This window comes from Rana temporaria, chromosome 4 (assembly GCF_905171775.1).
Source record: "Rana temporaria chromosome 4, aRanTem1.1, whole genome shotgun sequence".
In the NCBI taxonomy this organism is placed as follows: domain Eukaryota; kingdom Metazoa; phylum Chordata; class Amphibia; order Anura; family Ranidae; genus Rana; species Rana temporaria.
In genome coordinates this window covers 318684691-318707859 of record NC_053492.1, presented here as the reverse complement: position 1 = coordinate 318707859, position 23169 = coordinate 318684691, and the positions used below count along the sequence as shown (strand labels likewise).

At 42.2% G+C, this 23169-nt stretch overlaps 1 protein-coding gene across 20 annotated transcripts in view; it reads right to left on the bottom strand.

The window, feature by feature from the left end:
* AFDN (afadin, adherens junction formation factor) overlaps nucleotides 1–23169 on the bottom strand; it is a 284571-nt gene that overhangs the window by 65755 nt on the left and 195647 nt on the right. For all 20 annotated transcript variants that reach the window (XM_040350667.1, XM_040350660.1, XM_040350652.1 and 17 more), the window contains 5 exons: nucleotides 21216–21289; nucleotides 19898–20016; nucleotides 14336–14524; nucleotides 7202–7293; nucleotides 6363–6551 (listed from right to left, as the gene is read on the bottom strand). In XM_040350667.1, the coding sequence (XP_040206601.1) occupies nucleotides 6363–6551; nucleotides 7202–7293; nucleotides 14336–14524; nucleotides 19898–20016; nucleotides 21216–21289 (663 nt within the window). The remainder of the gene's footprint in view (nucleotides 1–6362; nucleotides 6552–7201; nucleotides 7294–14335; nucleotides 14525–19897; nucleotides 20017–21215; nucleotides 21290–23169) is intronic.

The following is a 23169-nucleotide window of genomic DNA, read 5'->3' as shown; positions in this document are numbered from 1 at the left end:
ACAGCGGGAGGAAGAACCGGGGGGGGGCCGAGTCAACAGCGGAGAACATAGAAGAAGACCCCCGGAGAGTGGAGAAGACCCCCCGGATAGCGGAAGAAGAAGCCCCCCCTGCTAAAGAAGACAGGGGGGGCCGACAGAAGCACACCACCCCCTGCCGAAGACGTCGGAGGAAACCCGTCGGGGGGTGGGCACTTTAATAAAAGCGACCCCCCCGGCGGTGGAAGAGAACCAGGCGGCGGCGAAGAAGAGCGGCCCCCACCCGAAGACGTCAAAGAAGAAGCCCCCCCTGGTGAAAGAGCTAAAGAAGACAGGGGGGGGCCTCCGGAGCAGACTAATAAATTATTTTAAAAACCCTTGTGTCGTGTTTATTAACTTTAACACTTTGCCTCCAGGTGAATGGGTAGGGGTACGATGTACCCCATATCCATTCACTTAGGGCGGGGGGCCGTTATCTGGGGGCCCCCTTATTAAAGGGGGCTCCCAGATTCCGATAAGCCTCCTGCCCGCATACCCCGACAACCAACGGCCAGGGTTGTCGGGAAGGGGCCCTGTCTTCATCAACATGGGGACAGGGTGCTCTGGGGTGGGGGGGCCGCAGTGCGCCCCCCTGCCCCAGAGCACCCAACCCCCCCCATGTTGAGGGCATGCAGCCTGGTAAAGCGCAGGAGGGGGGGGGTGCTCGCTCGTCCCCACTCCTTTCCTGGCTGGCCGGGTAGTGTGCTTTGGATACGGATCTGGTATGGATTGTAGGGTGACCCCCTACGCCGTTTTTTATCGGCGTGGGGGGGTCTCCTTACAACCCATACCAGACCTAAGGGCCCGGTATGCTCCTGAGGGGGGAACCCATGCCGGATTTTTATTTAAAATCCAGCGGGGAGTTCCCCCTCAGGATTCATAACAAACGCCGCCCACGTGTAGAATTGGCGGGAATCCAAGTCGGAACTCCCGTCGCTTCTATGACGCGCTTGCTGGAATGTGCTTTTACTATTCCAGCGAGTGCGAGATGTCGGCACCCTGTCGCCGAGAATCAGCGCGATGCTGTCGTGCTAAAAACACATTCTCGGCGGCAGGCACTGTATATAAATTATTAAGCCAGAACAGCATCCATAATTCTCAGTTATAGACATGGCATGGTCAGGAGGGAAAGGGTCTATTAGCCAAAAACAAAAAAAGTGTAGATAGCACATAAAGCAATCTAATCTTGTGTTCCTCAAACAAATCCCAGCACTTGTCTGGGTTGCCCAATACCAGCAGCAAAAGGCTACTGTCAGTGCAAATAATAAGAGGATAGGGCGCACCACTGCAGTGTACCCATTTGAAGGGAAAAGCTACAAGAGTAGCCATCACCTATCACTGGCCAGAAGATAAGCATATAAAATCTGTTCCCACTTCAAAAGAGGTAGGCCTGAATCTGCGTAGTTGCAGATTTAGCAGGCATAAACACAATTTGAACAGGGTGTTATATATTAGGAATGCCCTTGACTAAGAATTTTGACATTGGCATTTAGCAGTGAGATCAACAAGTGTGATAGCATTTTTAACCCTTCTTCAGAAGGACCACAACAATGGTGTTTTTCATAGTCGCAGGCAGGGACCCATAAGTTAGGGCTCCATGAAAGTTTTATAATAGAATGGGAAGACGCATCTCTTCATATGGTTTCATACATTTTAATTGGGAGACCATCAATGCCTTGGGCCTTTATAGTTACATAGTTTGCAACTGATTCGCATAGGTGTGCGATTTTTATTCTTGATTATTACCCATAGCCCTGTATATTCTGCTTTGAGGAAAACCTTCTACACATATTTATAGTTACATAGTAATGGAGCTAGCTGAAAATGGGCACATCTATTTCATCTTTAACTTGGGGAAATTCAAGAAAATCCCCATCAGCTGGGGCCAGGTAAGGGTAAAGGTCAGCCAGACAGACTGTATCGGGAGGACATAAACAGTAATTTAGATAAAGAAATGTAATTAAACTTAATGATGAGAGGTAATCAGGGATACCCAAAAGGGATCCAGTTGTCAGTATACTTGAATTCTCAGCCATTCCTTTTAAAAAGTCACTATAATAGGTCAGTGGTCAGAGATGTCTCTCACCTCTATTGTTACTTCAAGTGGTTCTAAAGGCAAAAGTTTTTTTTTTAAACTTGATGCATATGCATCAAAAAAAAAAAAAAAATATTTTGTGTGCAGCAGCCTCCCTAATACTTAACTGAGCCCCATCTCAATCCAGCGATGTTGCATGAGTGCCTCGGCTGTCCAGGGACTCCCCCTCATAGGCCAAGACAGAATTGTGGAAAAAATATTTAGAAAAAAAATTGTTTTACAAATATTCATAGAAAAAAATTCCATTTGAAATTCCAACACATTTAAATGTAAACATTGTATATTGAAAAAGAAGATAAGTAATACTGTCCGCTATAGCGTTCTGAGACCTCCAGATCAACTGGTGGTGACAGAAAAGCGGCTCATCCACCGCGTTTCGAATGGTAGTAAATAGTAATTATAAAATCTTCATCAGGGATATTGTATCATTATCTACAATTAATCAAAGAAATACATACAACGTTTAGAAATTGCATACAAGAATCATATTTCATACACAGATATCCATGGGTGTGTAAAAATGATAACTTAAACAATCAGGAATTGAAAAGTTATAATTTTTACACACCCATGGATATCTATGTGTATGAAATATGATTCGTATATGCAATTTCTAAACATTGTAAGAATTTCTTTGATTTAATGTAGATAATGATACAATATCGTTGATGAAGATTTTATTACAATCATTTGAATAGCATTGGATGAACCGCTTATCTGTCACCACCAGTTTATCTGAAGGTCTCCAAACTCTATAGCGGATAGTATCACTTATCTTCCTTTTCACTATGCAATGTTTTTAACATTTAAATGTAATGTGTTGGAATTTCTAATGGAATTTTTTCTATTAATATATTTGTAAAATAAAAAAAAATTCTGAATATTTTTTCCTGTACCGTTTCCTCAAAAATCCCACAATAGAGGTTCTTGTATTCCTAGTACAAACTGGCCAAATGTCGACAGGTTTAAAAGAAACCGGACAAAATTTGACTTGTGTGTATGGCAGCCGGTCCACTTCTCTGAAGCCCATCTCTGCTTTAACCCTCTTCACACTCCCCCTTGCCCTTCTCCTCTGTGCTCACTACCCATTCTCACCCCCTTTTTCTCCTGTGGACAATCGTCATACTCACCCCCTATTTTTAGTCTTTGCCAGTCTCCTTTGGCGAGTGGCAAACATGTATGCCCCTTTTATGGGCGGTTTTTCTCTAATCTGTTTCACAGTTTTTTATTTAATATAAAACCATGGGCTGTTGCAAGGAAGTACTAGCTGAATTTCAGATGAACATTGGAATGTTCGTTATACTAAACCACAGTAATGTTCAATGCTACTTTACATGCTGCGTGTTTTTTGTCAAAATAGAAACAAAGGGCCAGATCCACAAAAGGGATACGCCGTCGTATCCCTGTTTCTATCTATGCGGCTGATTCACAGAATCAGTTACGCATAGATATTCCTAAGATCCGGCAGGTGTAATAGTTTTACACTGTCGGATCTTAGGATGCAGTACCTCGACCGCCGCTGGGGGCATTTCTCGTCGAAATGCCGCTTCGGGTATGCAAATTAGCACTTACGGAGATCCACGAAGCGGTTTCCCTTCGTGAAGTCTCCGTAAGTTGTTAGTTTGCAAACGCAAAATTAGGGCTACTTTTACAAAGTGTAAAGTTAGTACACCATGTAAAAGTAGACCCTTCTTTCCCACGACGCTGTCAAATTTAAAAAAAAAAAAAAAAAATTCCCGACGCAACTTTTTTTACCCGGCGCGATTCACAAAACTCGGCGTAACGTAACTTCGCGCAAAGCACGTCGGGAAAATCGCGTCGAAGCATGCGCAGTACATCCGGCGCGGGAGCGCGCCTAATTTAAATGGGACTCGCCCCATTAGATTGGGCACGCCTTGCGCCGGACACATTCAAGTTACACAGCCGAAAATTTCTAGGTAAGTGCTTTGTGGATCGGGCACTTAGGTAGAGATTTTGCGGCGGTGTAACTTAAATAGGAAGATTTAAGTTAAGCCCGTTGGCTGTGGATCTGGCCCACAGTGACTAAGTGCTGTAAAGATTATCATTGCTCAGCCATGTGATGAGTGTCTTTGACGTGATTGTAATAATTTTTGTACTCCTTTGCTGCCCTTTTTCTTTTTTATAAAAACGGTTGACAGAATCAACACCTCAAGCTGCAATTTAACTCGAACTTAAATCATTGCAGCGACTCATTCTTATATAGGACTGCTCAGTGAAGGCAGACATTTATTACTGTGCTGGCTCCTTAGGGAACCTCATAGTATTAAACGATTAACTACTTGCCGACCAGCCACCGTCATTTTACGGCATCGGGTAGGCTCCCCTGCGCGAGAGCCCGTAGCTATTCGTCGGCGCGATCGTCACCGGGCACACGCGATTGCTCGTTACAGAGCGGGGACCGGGAGCTGTGTGTGTAAATACACAGCTCCCGGTACTGTCAGGGGGAGAAATGCTGATCTTCTGTTCATACACTGTATGAACAGAAGATCAGTCATTTCCCCTAGTGAGGCCACCCCCCCTACAGCCCCCTAGTGTTAACCCCTTCACTGCCAGTGGCATTTTTATAGTAATCCAATGCATTTTTATAGCACTGATCGCTATAAAAATGCCAATGGGCCAAAAATGTGTCAAAAGTGTCTGAAGTGTCCGCCATAATGTTGCAGTACCGAAAAGAAAAAAAAAGAAAAAAAAAACGCTGATGGCCACCATTACTAGTAAAAAAAAAAAATATTAATAAAAATGCCATAAAAATACCCCCTATTTTGTAAACGCTATAACCTTTGTGCAAACCAAACGCTTATTGCGATATTTTTTACCAAAAATATGTAGAAGAATACTAAACTGAGGAAAAACATTTTTTTATATATTTTTGGGGGATATTTATTACAGCAAAAAATATTTTTTTTTTTCAAAATTGTCACTCTACTTTTGTTTATAGCGCAAAAACTAAAAACCGCAGAGGTGATCAAATACAACCAAAAGAAAGCTCTATTTGTGGGGAAAAAAGGACGCACATTTTGTTTGGGAGCCATGTCGCACGACCGAGCAATTGTCAGTTAAAGTGACGCAGTGCCGAATCGCAAAAAGTGCTCTGGTCTTTGACCAGCAATATGGTCCGGGGGTTAAGTGGTTAAAAAATTAAATAAAACTTCATGGTAGTGCATACCCTATCACAAAGTTATGTAAATTATGACTTGGCTATCTGACCTCATAATAAGTTACTTAGGGGCTTTAGACTACTGTCTGATAACATCTTATGTAACCCATATTGTATATTGAAATGGCCCAAAGAAAATTAGTGTACGGCTTTGTACTTATCCATTCTTTTGAAAAGTTCAATAAAAAATATTGAACATAAACATTTTATAAAACTAAAACCTCAAACTATTATAGATTCCATTTAAATGAGGAAAAACTGCCTCTGCACATACTGCTTTTCTGAAGATGCAGTGAGCTGCACTATATTTCACCGTTATGATGCTTTCAGCAGCCTTCCATCTGTATATACAGGCAATTCTATGGGACTGCAGATTATGCATGACAAACATTTAAAGCCCAACTATAGAATATAAGCAATAACCCCCCCTGAGCCCACTGATATGGAGAAAAAAAACATCCAAATGATGACTTTACTTCTCTGAAGCCATGTTCACGTGATGATCCTTCTTTGTCCATTTACTTCAAAGGGTCCTTCTTCAGATGTCTACACCACACTGCATGTGTGATGTGGACACCTCCTATTGGTGGAGGAGACAATTCCAGGAGCCAGGTCATCTCTCATAGGCTCCAGAGACCGGACAACTCACAGGTTGGTGAGAGGACTAGTTCCCAAGATAACAATCAGAGAAAAATGTCTGGTCCCCAGGGCATTATATTAGCTTTGCACATAGAGGAAACTGACTGATCCATTACACTGCAGGATGACTTAGGAAGAAGTGTTTGGAATAATGACTGAAAAGGTACATGATGCACAGTTGACTATAAACTTGGGCTTTAAATAAAATAACTGGGGTAAGAACTCAGCAAAGTAAAGAAGGGAAGAGATAGGTAAATAATTTAATATTATAGACATAAATGTTTTAGAGCTAAACTGGCTCTGTAAAGAGTCTAGGGAATTATTAGGTTTCAAACTTATGTACAATAGAAGAAAAACAGGCTAACTGACCTTGTCAGTTGAGATCTAAGGAAAGGTGAGGGAGTTTTATACTCCTAGGTTTAGATAATGACTTACTTGGACTGAGTTATTGCTAGAATGGTGGCTTCCCATTTGGACCTGAACTTTTTCCTCATAGTCTGGCCACTGACTTTGTGCAGGTGCCATCCGATCTTGAGATTTGGGAGTTGGAAAAGTAAAATATTCTCTAGTATAAGTTTGTGTTGGAATTGGATATGCCTCAGGTCTTGCTGGGGCTGGTGGTTCCTGAAATAAAAAAAAGATTAAAATAAAATGAATTAAATATGCCGTTCTGATAGAAAATTTGAGAAACATATATAAAGCCTTTACAATATTTCAATGTATACATTGGACATTATATTCACAATGCTACTGGCCAAACAGTGGGGAATATTAATATTCCCGAGTGTCCGAGTGCATCAGAGCGGTCTCCGAGTCTCTCCAGCACTTCCCCACCTCTGACCACATGTGGTACTGCATACCATAGAAGTCACTGTGGAAATTATTATCCGATTTTCGATTCCCTCCTATGGGCAAACTCGCTTTGATAAAACAAGTGCTTTTTGATTACAAGCATTTTTCTGGAACAAAATTATGCTCATAATCCAAGGTACCACTGTAAGTCAAGATTCCCCTTTTTTTTCTGAATATGTTTCAGAATCTGAATAATTAAGATATCCAGTTTACTGAGAGAGACAGAGGGGGAGAGAGAAACAGTGTGTGCGTGACACTAGAATCAAGGGTAGCTCCTATATTAATTATCAACATTTTTTATAAATAAAATGCATAACAGATTATAAACTTTAGGCACCAACAACTACAAAAGATACACTAATGTAAATTTTACCTAATAATAAAAAGGAAGCAACACATACATTTAAACAAACATAACTAACCTCAGCACACAAGTTCCCTGTAGAGACAGATGTGATCTTGACTGTTGAGTTACTGGCATATGCAGCTTTTCCACCAGGACTTTGAGGCTGATCTAAACAAAATAATGCAAACCAGGTAAATATTTTCAGAAATAATTTTAAAGTAAATGAAACCCAAAAGTTTATCTTCAATATTAGACATCAAGACATAATCCATTGATTTCCAATTAATAATTACAAGAGTTTAAATTAAGCCTGAAAGAGGGCGATATTGAGTCGCCTAGCGTGAATACACTGAATTCCTGGTATAAAAGATACACATACTTAAATAGCTGCGTATATGTGAAACGTTAAACACTCCACTCCGAAATTGATAGAATTGATAAACCAATAGTTAATCTAGCACCACAATGATTTAAAAATATATAACATAACAAAAAATTCAACATTCAAATCTGTGATATTCAGTAAAAAATAGTCCACAGTAGTGATTCTTGAGTGAAACAGTTCATAAAGAAAATCCAATTAAAGATTCTTCTATAGCAAATCAGCTTGTTTTTAAATTTGCTTTTAATAAACGGTAATATACTACAGTAGGTGAACGCGATATTGTGTCAATCTCGCTCCCTTTCTCGGCGAGATTGAGCACCTACGAGCCCCATCGCGGGAGCCAGCGCCGAGCTGGCTTGCCGCGATGGAGACAGAGCCGTCATAGAAGCGACGGGAGATCCGACTTGGATTCCCGCCAATTCTACATGTGTGCGGCGTTTGTTATGAATCCTGAGGGGGAAGTCCCCGCCGGATTTTAAATAAAAATTCGGCATGGGTTCCCCCCTCAGGAGCATACCGGGCCCTTAGGTCTGTTATGGGATGTAAGGAGAGCCCCCCTACGCCGAAAAAAAACGGCGTAGGGGGTCCCCCTACAATCCATACCAGACCCGTATCCAAAGCACGCTACCCGGCCGGCCAGGAAGGGAGTGGGGACGAGCGAGCGCCCCCCCCTCCTGAGCCGTACCAGGCTGCATGCCCTCAACATGGGGGGGTTGGGTGCTCTGGGGCAGGGGGGCGCACTGCGGCCCCCCCCACCTCAGAGCACCCTGTCCCCATGTTGATAAGGACAGGGCCCCTTCCCGACAACCCTGGCCGTTGGTTGTCGGGGTTTGCGGGCGGGAGGCTTATCGAAATCTGGGAGCCCCCTTTAATAAGGGGGCCCCCAGATACCGGCCCCCCACCCTAAGTGAATGGATATGGGGTACATCGTACCCCTACCCATTCACCTGGAGGAAAAGTGGTAAAAACACAAATAAAAAACACAGGGTATTAAAATATTTTATTAGTCTGCTCCGGAGGCTCCCCCTGTCTTCTTTAGCTCTTTTACCAGGGGGAGCTTCTTCTTCCGATTTCCGGGGGTCTTCTCCTGCTCTCCGGGGTCTTCATCGCTCTTCTGTGACGTCTTCTCCGCTCCGGGGGGTCTTCTTCTATGTTCGCCGCTCTCCGCTCTTGACTCGGCGCACCCCGGTTCTTCCTCCCGCTGTCCGGAGCCTTCTCCTTCTTCCGCTGTTCTGTGACGTCTTCTCCTCTTCTTCCGCTGTTCTGTGACGACTTCTACTTCTCCCTTCAGGCCGCTGTGCTGTGACGTCTTCTCTTCTTCTCTTCTCCCGATGTTGACACGCCGGCTCTTCTCGCTGAAATGGCAGGTGCGCTGCTTTCATCGGATTTATATAGGCCTCACAGTCCCATCATGCTCTGTACCTACCCATGTGATACCTATCCACGTGGGTAGGTATCATATGGGTAGGTACAGAGCATGATGGGACTGTGAGGCCTATATAGGTCCGATGAAAGCAGCGCACCGGCCATTTCAGCGAGAAGAGCCGGCGTGTCAACATCTGGAGAAGAGAAGAAGATGACGGGCGGAAGTGACGTCAAAACGTCAGTCCCGCCCAGCGTCTTAAAGAAACATTTTTTTTTTTGTCATTTGAAAAAATGACATTTTTTTTTTTTTTTTGCATTTAAGTCTAATTATGAGGTCTTTTTGACCCCAGATCTCATATTTAAGAGGACCTGTCATGCTTTTTTCTATTACAAGGGATGTTTACATTCCTTGTAATAGGAATAAAAGTGATAATTTTTTTTTTTTTCAGTGTAAAAAATAATAAAACTAAATAAAAATAAATAAGAAAACCAAAAAAAAATTTTTTAAAGCGCCCCGTCCCGACGAGCTCGCGCGCAGAAGCAAACGCATACGCGAGTAGCGCCCGCATATGAAAACGGTATTCAAACCACACAAGTGAGGTATCGCCGCGATCGTTAGAGTGAGAGCAATAATTCTAGCCCTAGACCTACTCTGCAACTCAAAAAATGCAACCTGTAGAATTTTTTAAACGTCGCCTATCGAGATTTTTAAGGGTAAAAGTTTGACGCCATGCCACGAGCGGGCGCAATTTTTAAGCGTGACATGTTGGGTATCATTTTACTCGGCGTAACATTATCTTTCACAATATATAAAAAAATTGGGCAAAATGTATTGTTGTCTTATTTTTTAATTCAAAAAAGTGATTTTTATCCAAAAAAAGTGCGCTTGTAAGACCGCTGCGCAAATACGGTGTGACAAAAAGTATTGCAATGACTGCCATTTTATTCCCTAGGATGTCTGCTAAAAAAAAATATATAATGTTTGGGGGTTCGGATTAATTTTCTAGCAAAAAAATTGTGATTTTCACATGAAGGAGAGAAGTGCCAGAATTTACCTGGTGGGCAAGTGGTTAAGTATGTGTATCTTTTTTACCAGGAATTCAGTATATTCACGCTAGGTGACTCACTTAATAGCGCCCTCTTTCACACCATATCCACATTGCACAGTATCTTTCTGTATTTTTGAGGAGCAGCTTATTAATTGTATTATTTCACAGTTGTGATTTTTATTTTATATATATATATATATATATATATATATATATATATATATATATATATATATATATATATATATATATATATATATATATATATATATATATATATATATATATCACGGTGGCGCGGAAAACACCTTTAAACTATCTTTAAATTAAGCCTGCCATGGGAAAACTATGGAGCTTCCATTGCTGGCCTTATTCTGAAAATGATAGCTGCCTGTTTTTTATGCCAACCAGTTACTAACTACAGTGCAATTAAAGTTACAGACCCAAAAACGTTTATATTATTGGGATTGTCAGCAAAAGGTTAGAAGTCCTTCTCTTGGGTGAGGAAAATTCTGGACAAGCCGCACTCAAAATCAATGCCTTTATTAGAGGTAATAATCCAAAAAATACAAGCCACAGCCAACAACGGAATCCAGTCAGTTCCTGGATTCCGTTGTTTGCTGTGCCTTGTATTTTTTGGATTATTACCTCTAATAAAAGGCATTGATTTTGAGCGTGGCTTGTCCAGAATGTTCTCCTCACACAATTGCCTATGCTTAGCCTGCACCTGCTGTTCCTATTCTGAGGAGAGTTACATTTCCAGACACCCTTCCTAGAGCAGCATCCCTCTTCCTGAGAAGTCCTTCCATGCTTGTAGAAAAAAAAGCTCAGCAATCGTGTCTCTCATTTTTATATTATATATACACATACACACACACACACACATACATATACATACATACATACATACATACATATATACACACACACACACTAAATATGCAACATATTAATATTAAAATTCTCTATAGTTTGTAATTCTATATGGATTGGGGCAGCCATATTTGCTCGTTACATATGCAGATTTCACTTACTGTTCTGTAGCTTGGCACAATGGTTGCTGCTCCTTCACACAATTTATGTCTATGGTGTGGCTAAAAAGCTTTTATGGTCCTGCAAGTTCTTTAAAATGTGCATGTTTATATGATCTGAGACTATTGAAGGCAAGCCGTGTATGCTTCCTACTGTTTATAATTTGTGGATACCCCACTGGTACTGTAAAGTAATGCTTCTAATGCAAATTACTTAAACCGTATACACTTTTTGTGCTGTCTAACTAGTAAGAGTGCTAAGGTATTTTTTTTCTATTGTATTGTTCTATGAACAACCCTGCCCATATGCACCTTACTTTTGTGAGGTATAAATTGATACGAGCGGTTTTCATTTTTATTTAACTGCAAATGAATTATTATTATTTAGGTCAGGCCCGGACTGGCCATAGGGCATACCGGGCATATGCCCGGTGGGCCGCGGCGGCCCGCGGGCCGGTCGCGGCCCTCGGGCCGGTTGCGGCCCGCGAATGGCCCTCGGCGGGCCGCATGTTACATCTTCCAAGGGGTGTACCAAGGCAGGGCTGTCTTATTGGGTGGGCACCAGGGCTGGTACAAGGGGTGGGCGGGAGCCCAGGGCTGAGTGTGAGAGGGGGCAGATTTCTCTCCCTCCATCTGCTTACTTACTGAGCATAATACCATACATAGCCGTTCGCATAGTCACAGCTGCCCAATCTGCTCCCTCCCCCTGCATCCTCATTGGCAGGGAGGAGAGCACTTTAGAAAGGACTCCAACACCGGGGGGATTTGCTCTCAGTAACCATGAACAAACAGACTGATTCCTCCCGTCCGTCCGTAGGACAGGAGAATCAGACTGGCTGCAGCTCTGAGTGACTGTGACACTTGCACAGCCCAGCGAAACATCAGCCCCTCCCCTTCACTGAGGAGAGAGATCAGAGAGGAATACAGCTCCTCCCACCTCTGCTCCTCCAGTGACTTCCAGCCCCGCCCACACTATCCCCTGCGTGTGTGCAGCTGTATCTGGAGAGAAGAAGATGTGTTTGTGGGCGGGAAATATGAAAACAGCAGATTCCTCTGTGTGCCAAAGATGACCTGATCTTTTAGCCTGGAAATGTGGGTGAGTGTACACTCACACTGCAGTACACTGTGATCATTGTCCTTATCTCCATCCCTCTGCCTTCTCTCACCCACCTGTCTCCCTCCCCCCATGTTCTTTCAAGACGTTCACTTTCACTTTCAGTTAGGCTGTTAATAGATGGTACACATTTCTTTCCAGCAACCACAGATTGCAGGGAAGAAACTTGCATGATTCCCCTGTCAGTACAGTCAGTGGTGACAGGGGAATCCCTTCCACTGAGCAATTGTATTCTCCCAACAAACAATGATTATCACTAGCAGCTATAGCAACCGCTAGCGATAATCATAAGAGAATTCGGCAGGCTGGTTGTACACAATTTGATCAATCAACTTGGTACATTCAGCCTGCCATTAATGGTTTAAATCTCAGCCAGTTCCTGCTGAACCAGCTGAGATATAAACTGTCTATGACTGGTCTTAGCACTTGGGCAGACCATACAGTGATCACTTTTTTCATTCAACTATTACGTTGAATAAAAAAAAGAAATGTTCCAATTCCCCCATCTACACATTCCAGGTGGATGGGGGAATCCTCCCACTGTGGACCTGCAGCAGAACTATCAGGGTTGCTGTCCTGTGACTCCTGTCCCAGCTATTGACAGCGCTGGTCTCTGTCTCCATGGCAGCAGGACATTATGACCCAGTGCTGATTACTTTATGGGACTGATGGGCTCATGCACAGGAGGGCCAGTACAATTGTTTGTTAGAGATGGGCTCAGGCGTGTTTGAAATCCCCACTTGGCTGATCCCACCAGGAAGCCCACATTGCACAGCGTTAATCACAAGCAGGGATACATTTCCCAGTCCGCAGCTGCACAGATCAGGAAATGTCTCCCTGCATGTGATTAGCCGTGTGAAGTGCCAGCTTCCTGGTGGGATCGGGCATGTGGGGTTTCAAACACACCCGAGCATGTCTCTTATAGTTGTAGACAGTTGAGCCCCCCTAAATTTGAAAGCTGGAGACACCACTGTATGTAAAGGGGAAAATACTGTGTGAGGTGATATGTGAAGGGGCAATACTGTGTGGGGTGATATGTTTGAATGTAGAAACTACAAGTTTTGTAGGGGGGGCACAGTTTGCCATCTTCGCCCTGGGCACCAAATGACCTTGTCCCAGCACTGGTGGGCACAGCCCAGGGGCCCCAAGTGGTCCTAGGGCCCGATTAGGGCCGGTTCTGTCACAACCCTGCAGGATGCAGCAGAGCTGAAAAGACAGAGCACAGCAGTGTGGTCTGGTCTCTGCAGTGGAGCGCTGGGGCTGCCTGCTTCGGGAGTCAGTCGGGCGGTTACTTATATATTTTTTGAGGTGGATAACCAAATTGGGGAAGGTTTGTAGGGGCCCCAGCGCATTACTTTGCCCAGGGGCCCATGAAGCTATTAAGATGGCCTTGTACCAAGAGGTTGCAGGCCAAGAGGGGACGCCCAAACTAGTAAACACCTCATAGCAGAGATCCCCTACCCCCCGCCACCAACACAGCGCCAGATAGAGATGAGCAGGGCGATTTCTACCCTCCCCTTGCTGCCCACAGGACCAGTTATTAACCATCATTAACCCCCGCCGCACCCCCCCCCCCCCCCCCGGGCTGCTCAGTCTAAAATGCCCGGGCCTATTTTTTGTCCCAGTCCGGGCCTGATTTAGGTACTTATATAGCGCCGTCAAATTTACGCAGCGCTTTACATTGTACATTCAAATCAATCCCTACCCTCAAGGAGCTTACAATCTAAGGTCCATAACTCGCATTCATATACTAGGGCCAATTTTAGTCAGAAGCCAATTAACCTACCAGCATGTCTTTGAAGTGTGGGAGAAAACCGGAGTACCCGGAGGAAACCGGAGTACCCGGAGGAAACCCACACAGGCACAGGGAGAACATGCAAACTCCAGTCAGGTAGTGTCATGGTCGGGATTCGAACCAGCAACCCTTTTTACTGCTGGGCGAGAGTGCTACTCACTACACCACTGTGCTGTGACTTGTGTATTAAAAATAAAATGGAAACTTGCTAGGGAAAAACTATTTGAGCAGCTAAATGTTGCTTAGTTGAGTCTATTCTCCAACAAACCTGCCTATAATCTGCTTTAGTGATGCCTGCTTTGCCATTTGTTTATGAAGCCTACGGAAATGGAACCGTGTAAAAAGAAGCCATTTTTGTACCAGACAGCAAGCCAGCTAATACAGATGCGGATTCTTTTGTTGAACAAGTTGCTAAAAAGTCTATTGGTTTGCCTGGTAACCTGGTTTGAGTTTGTACTAAATAAACCTTACTTGCTACATTGGGGCTGGAACGATGGTCGGCCCGATTCTTCATTAGTCGGTCATCAGCAGGTAATTTCTTTGGTTCCGAGTATTCTGGCCAAGGCATTTGGGGACTTTCTGGAGACCCATTCTGAGCAGTGTTATTATAAAGCTCAAACCCTTCACTCTTTGGTCTAGGTTTCCCTGAGCCACGGCGATCTAAAAACACATAATAAAAAAAGAAAAAAAAGGGGGTTGTTATACTGTTATGTTATACTGTTCAATTTCAAGATTCAATTATTAAAAGTACCTAAACAAAGTATTGTTTTGGGCAGCTTGTTTCCATAAAGTTAACCAATTATTAAAATGCAAGCTTTAGGACCCCTTAGATATTTAAAATGGATGTAAACCCCATTCATGAAATTTGAGCTGGGCACATATCTGTAGTGTTTTCTTATCTGTCTCCAAAGCCTGTAGCTATCTCTTGCTGTTTCTGTTATCAGCCTGATAACTTTTGACAAGCACTCTGCGATTGGAGCCTGAAGTGTGTGTGTGTGTGTGTGTGTGTGTGTGTGTGTGTGTGTGTGTGTTTGGGGGGTTGGGCTATAAATAGATTAGCAGTCAGCTTGCCGTCTCAGAGTAGATCTTTACACATTACTTTCTTCCTTTGCCTACAATGAGAGATGGTATGATAGTATGTGCCTTTCTTCCTATCGACTGTCTTGGCTGTATGCCAATAACCCAATCCTGGTGCTAACCAGGAAGAGAAAAACTAACACGAAGAGCACTTTGTTAATGATATATACAGATGAAGACAGCAGATATGCATGTAAAACTTAAAGGGAGATTTGTTTCATCTCGGTGTATCATCTGAGGCTGTTGACTTCACTGGGTATGCAAGGGTTTACATCCACTTTAAACTGTACACAACTTAGCCACTTCACTACCCACATATTGTCATACGACATCCGCAGGCGGGATCTCCCATCCTGGGCGGACGTCATATGACGTCCTCGGCTTCCCGGCGGTATAGGGCATGCGCGCCCACCGCATCACTCCGCCAAGTCCGCAGGGCACCCACAATTGCTGGTGACAAAGCAGGAATATGGATCTGTGCGTGTAAATACACAGATCCACGTCCTGTCAGGAGAGAGGAGACAGATCAGGTGTTCCTAGTATATAAGAACATCGATCGGGCTCCTCCCCCAGTCAGTCCTATCCAACCCCGGGTTATAATCACTCCCTAGGTAACACATTTAATGCCTTGATCGCCCCCTAGTGTTAACTCCTTCCCTGCCAGTGACATTTACACAGTAATCAGTGCATATTTATAGCACAAATCGCTGTATAAATGTCAGTGGTCCCAAAATAGTGTCAAAAGTGTCCAATCTGTCTGCCGCAATGTCGCAGTCACGATAAAGATTGAAGATCACAGTCATTACTAGTAAAAAAATAATAAAAATTCCATAAATCTATACCCTATTTTGTAGGCGCTATAACTTTGCGCAAACCAATATATGCTTTTTGCGGGGAAAAAAAATTACCAAAAATATGTAGAATACACATTGGCCTAAACTGACGATTTTTTTTTAAATTTTTTCTTTGGGATATTTATTATAGCAAAAAGTAAAAAAATAAAAATACATTTTCCCAAAAATTTACGCTTTTTTGGGTTAATAGCGCAAAAAATAAAAAGCAGCAGAGGTGATCAAATACTACCAAAAGAAAGCTCTATTTGTGGGGAATAAAAAAAAAAAAAGTAATTTGGGTACAGTTTTACATGACCACGCAATTCTAAATGTTAGAGTGGTGAAAGCTGAAAATTGACCTGGGCAGGAAGGGGGTGAAAATGCCATGTATTGAAGTGGTTAACTATATTGCTTCATACAATACAACAAAAAAGGATCCTGAAAGTTTGCATTTTAAATACATTTAAGTGATTGTGAACTTTCAAACAAAAAACAAAAAATAAAAACTGCAAATACGCCATACTTACACTCACCGGCCACTTTATTAGGTACACCTGTTCAATTGCTTGGTAACACAAATTGCTAATCAGCCAATCACATGGCAGCAGTTCAATGCATTTAGGCAGCTGTATGCGCCTATAAACATGTTTATGAGAGTATAAATGAGCATATTACAACACTGTCAATTTTACTAGAGTATACGCTTATGCACATATACACAAAGTCTTGACAGAAAGATCCTGATTAAAAAGTTCTGTAAACAAGATCTTGAGTATAACATCAGTACAATATTACACCCATGTGCAACTGGCCTAAATCTAATTTCCCTTAGACCTGAAGAGTGCCCTCGCCTTTTAGGATAATCCTAAAAGGAATAACTTTACTACATGGGCCACTTATGTATTTATACATGGTGATCATACCCCCCCTTAGAGTAGCTCTAAAGGTAGAAGTATTGTTTTTATCTTTATGCATCAAGATAAAAACCTTCTGTGTGCAGGAGCCCCCCTCAGCTGAATCTTGATCCAGCAATGTTGCATGAGAGACTTGGCTGTCCCTTCTGATTGACTGAGACAAACAGAAGGTGCCATTGGCTCCTGCTGCTGTCAATCAAAGTGAGCCAATGAGGGTAGAGAGGGAGCGGCGCCGAGCCACGGCTCAATGTCCGACTGAACACAAGCTGCTTGCTGTAAAGGCACTCAGGAGGGAGGGGCCAAGAGTGCCAGCAGCGACCCCAAGAAGTGGAGGATCTAAGCTGCTCTGTGCAAAACCACTAAACAGAGCAAGCAAGTATAACAGGTGTGTAAAAAAACAAAAAAAACAAAAAAACAAGACTATAAAATATCACTTTAATCTTCTCTTCTCAAGAGAGAATAAATTCAGGTCAGTTTATCTTTCCTCATAGCTCAGCTCCTCCATGCCTCTTATCAGGTTGGTTGCTCCTTCCTCCGACTCCAATATATTTTTTGTAAACTGGTGCCAAAAAATAAACTACATATACCAAGATTTCAGACTAATGATTTGTACAGGAACAAAATGATGAGTCTCACTCACTCTTTTTCATCTATACCTCTCACAAGGTTGTATTGCGTTGCTTTAGAAACTGCAGCTTGGCATTATATCCTACTATTAGAGCTGCACAATTAATCGTCAAGAATCGTTATTGCAATCTTTTTCCAGTTGCAATTCTTGACACAGGGTTTCACAATCTTGGACATGAAAAGAATTTTCTCTCTGCACTTTGGTATGCAAAGAATTTCCTCTCTGCTCTCAGCCAAAAGTCAAAGTCTGGGCAGCCTGCCAAGTTTTGAAAACATTCTTCATCAGTGGAAACATTGCATCACATCAAACCTTTTTCTGACAGCTCTTTTCAAGTTAAAATCATTTTTTTTTGCTAGAAAATTACTTTACACTCATTTGCAAGTTAGCCATGAATAAGCACTAATCTTGTGCGAAACGTCGGCTGTTCCCCTGTTCCTGTTTTATGATTCGGTGATGTATTTGCTGTTTATTCGAATAAAAGACAACCTGCACGTTTTTTTGGAGTGCGGCTATCCATCTTTCATCTACTTTTCATGCTTGCCCAGTGCACTGCCAGCACCCTTGGAATCCTGTTTTAAACGTGTGACCATATAGTAGACCCACCTAGAGCGGTGACTCTCTTTCTAGGATTGGAACTTGGGGGGTCATCACCACAAATTATGCCTATTTGCAGAAGACATCCTGATATTTTTTACTTCGTCCCTGTTATCAGCACCGCCTCTCATGGATATTCTTTCCAAATTCGCACAATCATCAGACAGTCCTAAACATTTTTTTATCGCCTACTCTCCAAACTCAACTTCATGATTCTCTCCCGTTTGTCTGGTCGACCTCACATATTTCTTATCTAGGCATAAATGTAACAGCAAATCCATCTGACCTCTACACAGTCAACTATCCACCTATGCATACACAACTTACTAAACTCCTAGCTAATTGGTCTTCTCTACCGTTGGCATGGATGGGTAGGACAGTGATCAAAATGTCTATCCTCCCTAAAAACTTTTATACCTCTTTAGAGTACTACCCATATTAGAGGCGGTCTTAGTGTGCCAGATTTCACCAAATATTATTACGCAGCACAACTAGCACAATTACCCAAATATCACGCTACAAAGGAAATTCCATTATGGGTATCATTGGAGTCAATCGAATTTGCTATGGTTAACTCCTACACAGCGGAAGAAAATCACAAATCCTATTACCAAACATAGCCCTTCCATTTGGGACAGATTGAAAACCAGATTTGGACTCATATCCAAACATAATCCTCTCCTCTCATTCTTATGCAACCCTTCCCTCTACCCAGCCTGGTCCTTCCCAAATTCTTTTTCAGCGTGGTCAAATGTAGGTTTTTATTAGAGTTCATCATTTTTTTAATTCTCAAAATATCATACATTTCCAGACTAGATTTTTTTTTTTGGAACACAACAAACCCACTGACACACAAACTCCTGACTTCACAGTCTTTGAAAATGCTTGCAATCTGACCCTCATCCTTATGGAGACTTTGGATCAAACACTATTTAACCCTGATTTGGACTGTTCACTAATTTCTCCCAGAGAGATAATATCCACCCTGCTACGATTACCTTCACCTGATTCTCTAACCTTTGGTCCCCCTGATTCTCTAACCTTTGGTCCCCCTGATTCTCTAACCTTTGGTCCCCCTGATTCTCTAACCTTTGGTCCCCCTGATTCTCTAACCTTTGGTCCCCCTGAAAATATCTCTCTCTCTCTCTCTCTCTCTCTCTCTCTCTCTCTCTCTCTCTCTCTCTCTCTCTCTCTCTCTCTCTCTCTCTCTCTCTCTCTCTCTCTCTCTCTCTCTCTCTCTCTCTCTCTCTCTCTCTCTCTCTCTCTCTCTCTCTCTCTCTCTCTCTCTCTCTCTCTCTCTCTCTCTCTCTCTCTCTCTCTCTCTCTCTCTCTCTCTCTCTCTCTCTCTCTCTCTCTCTCTCTCTCTCTCTCTCTCTCTCTCTCTCTCTCTCTCTCTCTCTCTCTCTCTCTCTCTCTCTCTCTCTCTCTCTCTCTCTCTCTCTCTCTCTCTCTCTCTCTCTCTCTCTCTCTCTCTCTCTCTCTCTCTCTCTCTCTCTCTCTCTCTCTCTCTCCCCCCTAACCCCTCTACTAGGTTTATTATTATTAATTATCTGATATACAAACTGCAATCGAAGATGCTTTGAATGGTTGGGATTTTTGACCTTCGCACCAGATAATGCCAAGAGAAGGAACTTGGCCCTGGTTTAGCCCAATTTATTCCCTCAGCTATTCTACAAACACATTAACTTTATATTTCTTTATAGGTTCATTATATTCTATTCTCTTCATAGATGACATAATTATACTATTCCAATCAACTTAATTACTCAATTACTGCCATGAAGCCATGATTATGACATTTCACGTTACATAATCTTATCCTACAATCCGCTAGGTTATCCATTTTCATTTATAAGATTTATTTTTCTGAATGATTAGTAGAATGATTCTACTATATTGTACATGCTCCGTTAATGGAATTTTGTTGATAACTATAAAATTCAATAAAATATTTGAAATAGAAAATATACTGTATTATGTTTTTTACCTCTTTGCATTAAAGGAGATGGCTGATTTAATAGTGTAGCCAGGCCATGGTATATTGCTCCTTGCTTTGCTACCTCAAGTGTCACAACTGCACCCGTTCTTGTCATCAATTCAGCAGCCCTGTAGGAAAAACATAAGTAAAGCAGAAATAGTTGGAATACAATCTGGCCACCACTTTTGTCCATTTATTTTATCTCCTGTCGGAACACAATAGCTCAGTGGAGAGATCGCTGTACTATCAGATTGTCAATACAGGAACTCCTCCCAAGCTCTTCAGTTTTTTTTTTTCGTTCAGCCTGTTCAACGAAAAATAACTCACAGTGTGTACCTAGGCTTACGTCTCCCTTCCTATATTCAGAAACTTAAAAAAAATAAAAAAACACACTATGTGGCTTTCAAAAATCAGAAGTAAGCCATATCTATATTTGTCAATTTTATCTCCCTAACCCGTTATGCCCTTTAGGCGATTGTGAAAATATACAATAAGATCAAGTAATAGTTAAAGCAATACTTTTTTTTTGTTAAAAAGAAATCTCAATCAAAAATTACCATTTTCAATCCTTCTGATGCTAGCCTAAATAGAAATAGTGTATTGAACCAAATCGTTTTAATTTATTTTATATTGATTACTTTAGTTGCATCCCGTTTTCTGGCCTAGGACTAAAATGTCTCATGTGAGTCTCATGTGAGTCTTCATGAGCATTTTTTTTTCTTTCATCTGGAGGAGGGACTTTCTTGGCCAAGCACAGCCTCCTGCCAGCATGTCTGAGGTAAGAGCAGATTAATTCCAGGAAGTTCTACATGTATGCCCTTGTTTAACAACTTTCAACTTGCACTAAAGATGGCTGCAGCACAGGCTTACTTTTCTGGGAAGGCGTACATGGACGTTCTCCTGTGATTGCGTTGCCCGCATACCCCCTTCAGACTCAGCTGATCACAGATCGGGGTAAAAGCCCTTTACCACGTGATCAGCTGTGTCCAATGACAGCTGATCATGATGTTAACACAAGACGGTTATCGGCTTTCCTTTCCTCGCACTGACAGTGTTGAGAGGAAAAGAGAGCCGATAACCGGCTTGTGTTAAAAGGGACATCTACACGGAAAATCAGGGTACCGATTATCAGTGCAGTCAAAAGTGTTGCCAATCAGTGCCTCTTCATTAGTGTATCAGTGTCACCTTTCATTGCAGCCCCATCAGTTAAAGAGAACTCAGTCTTAGTTTGTTTTGCAAAAAAAAAAAAAAACAGTGGTAATTTACCATCACCAAAAGAAAGCTTTATTTGTGTGAAATTATTATTAAACCGTCTCATTGCACCAACCTTTCTTGGGACAGCCCCACTAAACTTCTTCCATCCACACTGAGGAGCTGGTCTCCTGCTGCAAGACGGCCATCCTAAAAACAATACAAAAATAGAGGATTTGTTAAATAAAACCCAAAGCTTAAGATATTAGGAAACAGTGTGCAACACAATGTATAGGTCTCAGGTTATATTATGAATCTGCTTAATATTGTAAATGATTAAAGTGTATGAAAAATCCTAAATCTATTTTGAGTATATATTGCATTGTACCTCACTGTATACAATATTTTTAAACCTTTGCTATATTACAGAATCAATTCCATAAGTTACCGCTATTGAAGTGTGTCCTGCTGGACACAGTTTAGTGTAATAGTCTTCCCCTTAGTGATGGCAAATCCTGTCATAACTGTACATTTCTGGTGCTGCATTGGTTAAGAGCAGAGGCTGCTACTGTGAATGATTATCGATGTTTGCCACTCCCCTTCTTTCCACCTCCTCTATTAACAAAACTCCTTGTACTGTTTTCACAGAATGCCAACACGTTCTACCATATCCCTAGGAGGACATTTGAACAGACAAAGAAAGAGCAGCCGTTGAACAACAGAAGGCTTATGCTGGGCATACATGGGTCAGATTTTTTTTTTGTTCAGCCACCAGGTTGAACAAAAAAAAATTCCTGATTCCCCCATCCACATATGTGATGTGAATGTGCAAATCCTCCGTGTCATTGTAATCTGACAGAATACACGTATCTGTGCTGTGGCTGATTGGATTGCAAGTGCTGATCAAATCTAAAATTTCCAGCAGGACCGTTCATTAGAAGACGATCAATAGATCAACTTCCCATGAGAAGAAGAATAGTATAGATGTATCAAAATTTAGTTGGTTGCTGCTGAACCGGCCAAATTTCAATTCATGTATGGCCAGCTTAAGGCCCAACACTCCCAACCCTTGATATCAGGGAAAGAGTAGACCATGGGTGGAATAGAGGTTGAATGATCAGACAACCAATCCACAACAAGATGTCAACACGTTCTATAAATGAGGGATGAGATCCTGTCATTTATCCACCTTTCCCATATGTACAAAAAGAGAAGTTCTAGAAGCTGTATACAAGAGGTGCCTGCTATTCAGTCCAAAGAGTTCAATCTGTCATCAGACCAGAGAATTTTGTTTCTCATGGTCCGAGGCCTTCAGGTGCCTTTTGGTAAACTCCAGGCGAGCTGTTGTGTGTCTTTTACTGAGGAGTGGCTTCTGTCTGGCCACTATACCATAAAGGTCTGATTGGCGGAGTGCTGAAGAGATGCATGTTCTTTTGGAAGATTCTCCTCTCTCCAAAGAGAAACGCTGGAGCTCTGTCAGAGTCACCATCGGGTTCCTGGTCACCTCCCTGACTAAGGCACTTCGCCCCATTCACTTTGCCTGGGTGGCCTGCTCTAAGAAGAGTCTTGGTAGTTCCAAACTTCTTCCATGCACGAATGGAGGATGCAACTGTGCTCATTGGGACCTTCAATGCTGCAGAAATCTGTACCCTTCCCAAGATATGTGCCTCAATACATCCCTGTCTCGGAGGTCTACAGACAATTCCTTGGACTGCATGGCTTGGTTTGTGCTCCGACATGCACTGTCAACTGTTGGACCTTATAAACAGGTGTGTGCCTTTCCAAGTCATTTCCCAAATCAACTGAATTTACCAAAGGTGGACTCCAAGCAAGGTGTAGAAACATCTCATGGATGATCAGTAAAAAACAGGATACACCTGAGCTCAAATTTGAGAGTGTCATGGCAAAGGCTGTGAATACTTATGTACATGTGATTTTTTTTTGTTTTTAATAAATTTGCAAACATTTTAAACCAACACGTGGTCATTATGGGGTATTGCTTGTAGAATTTTGTGGAAAATAATGAATTTTATCTATTTTGGAATAAGGCTGTAGCATAACAAAATGTGAAAAAAGTGAAGCGCTGTGAA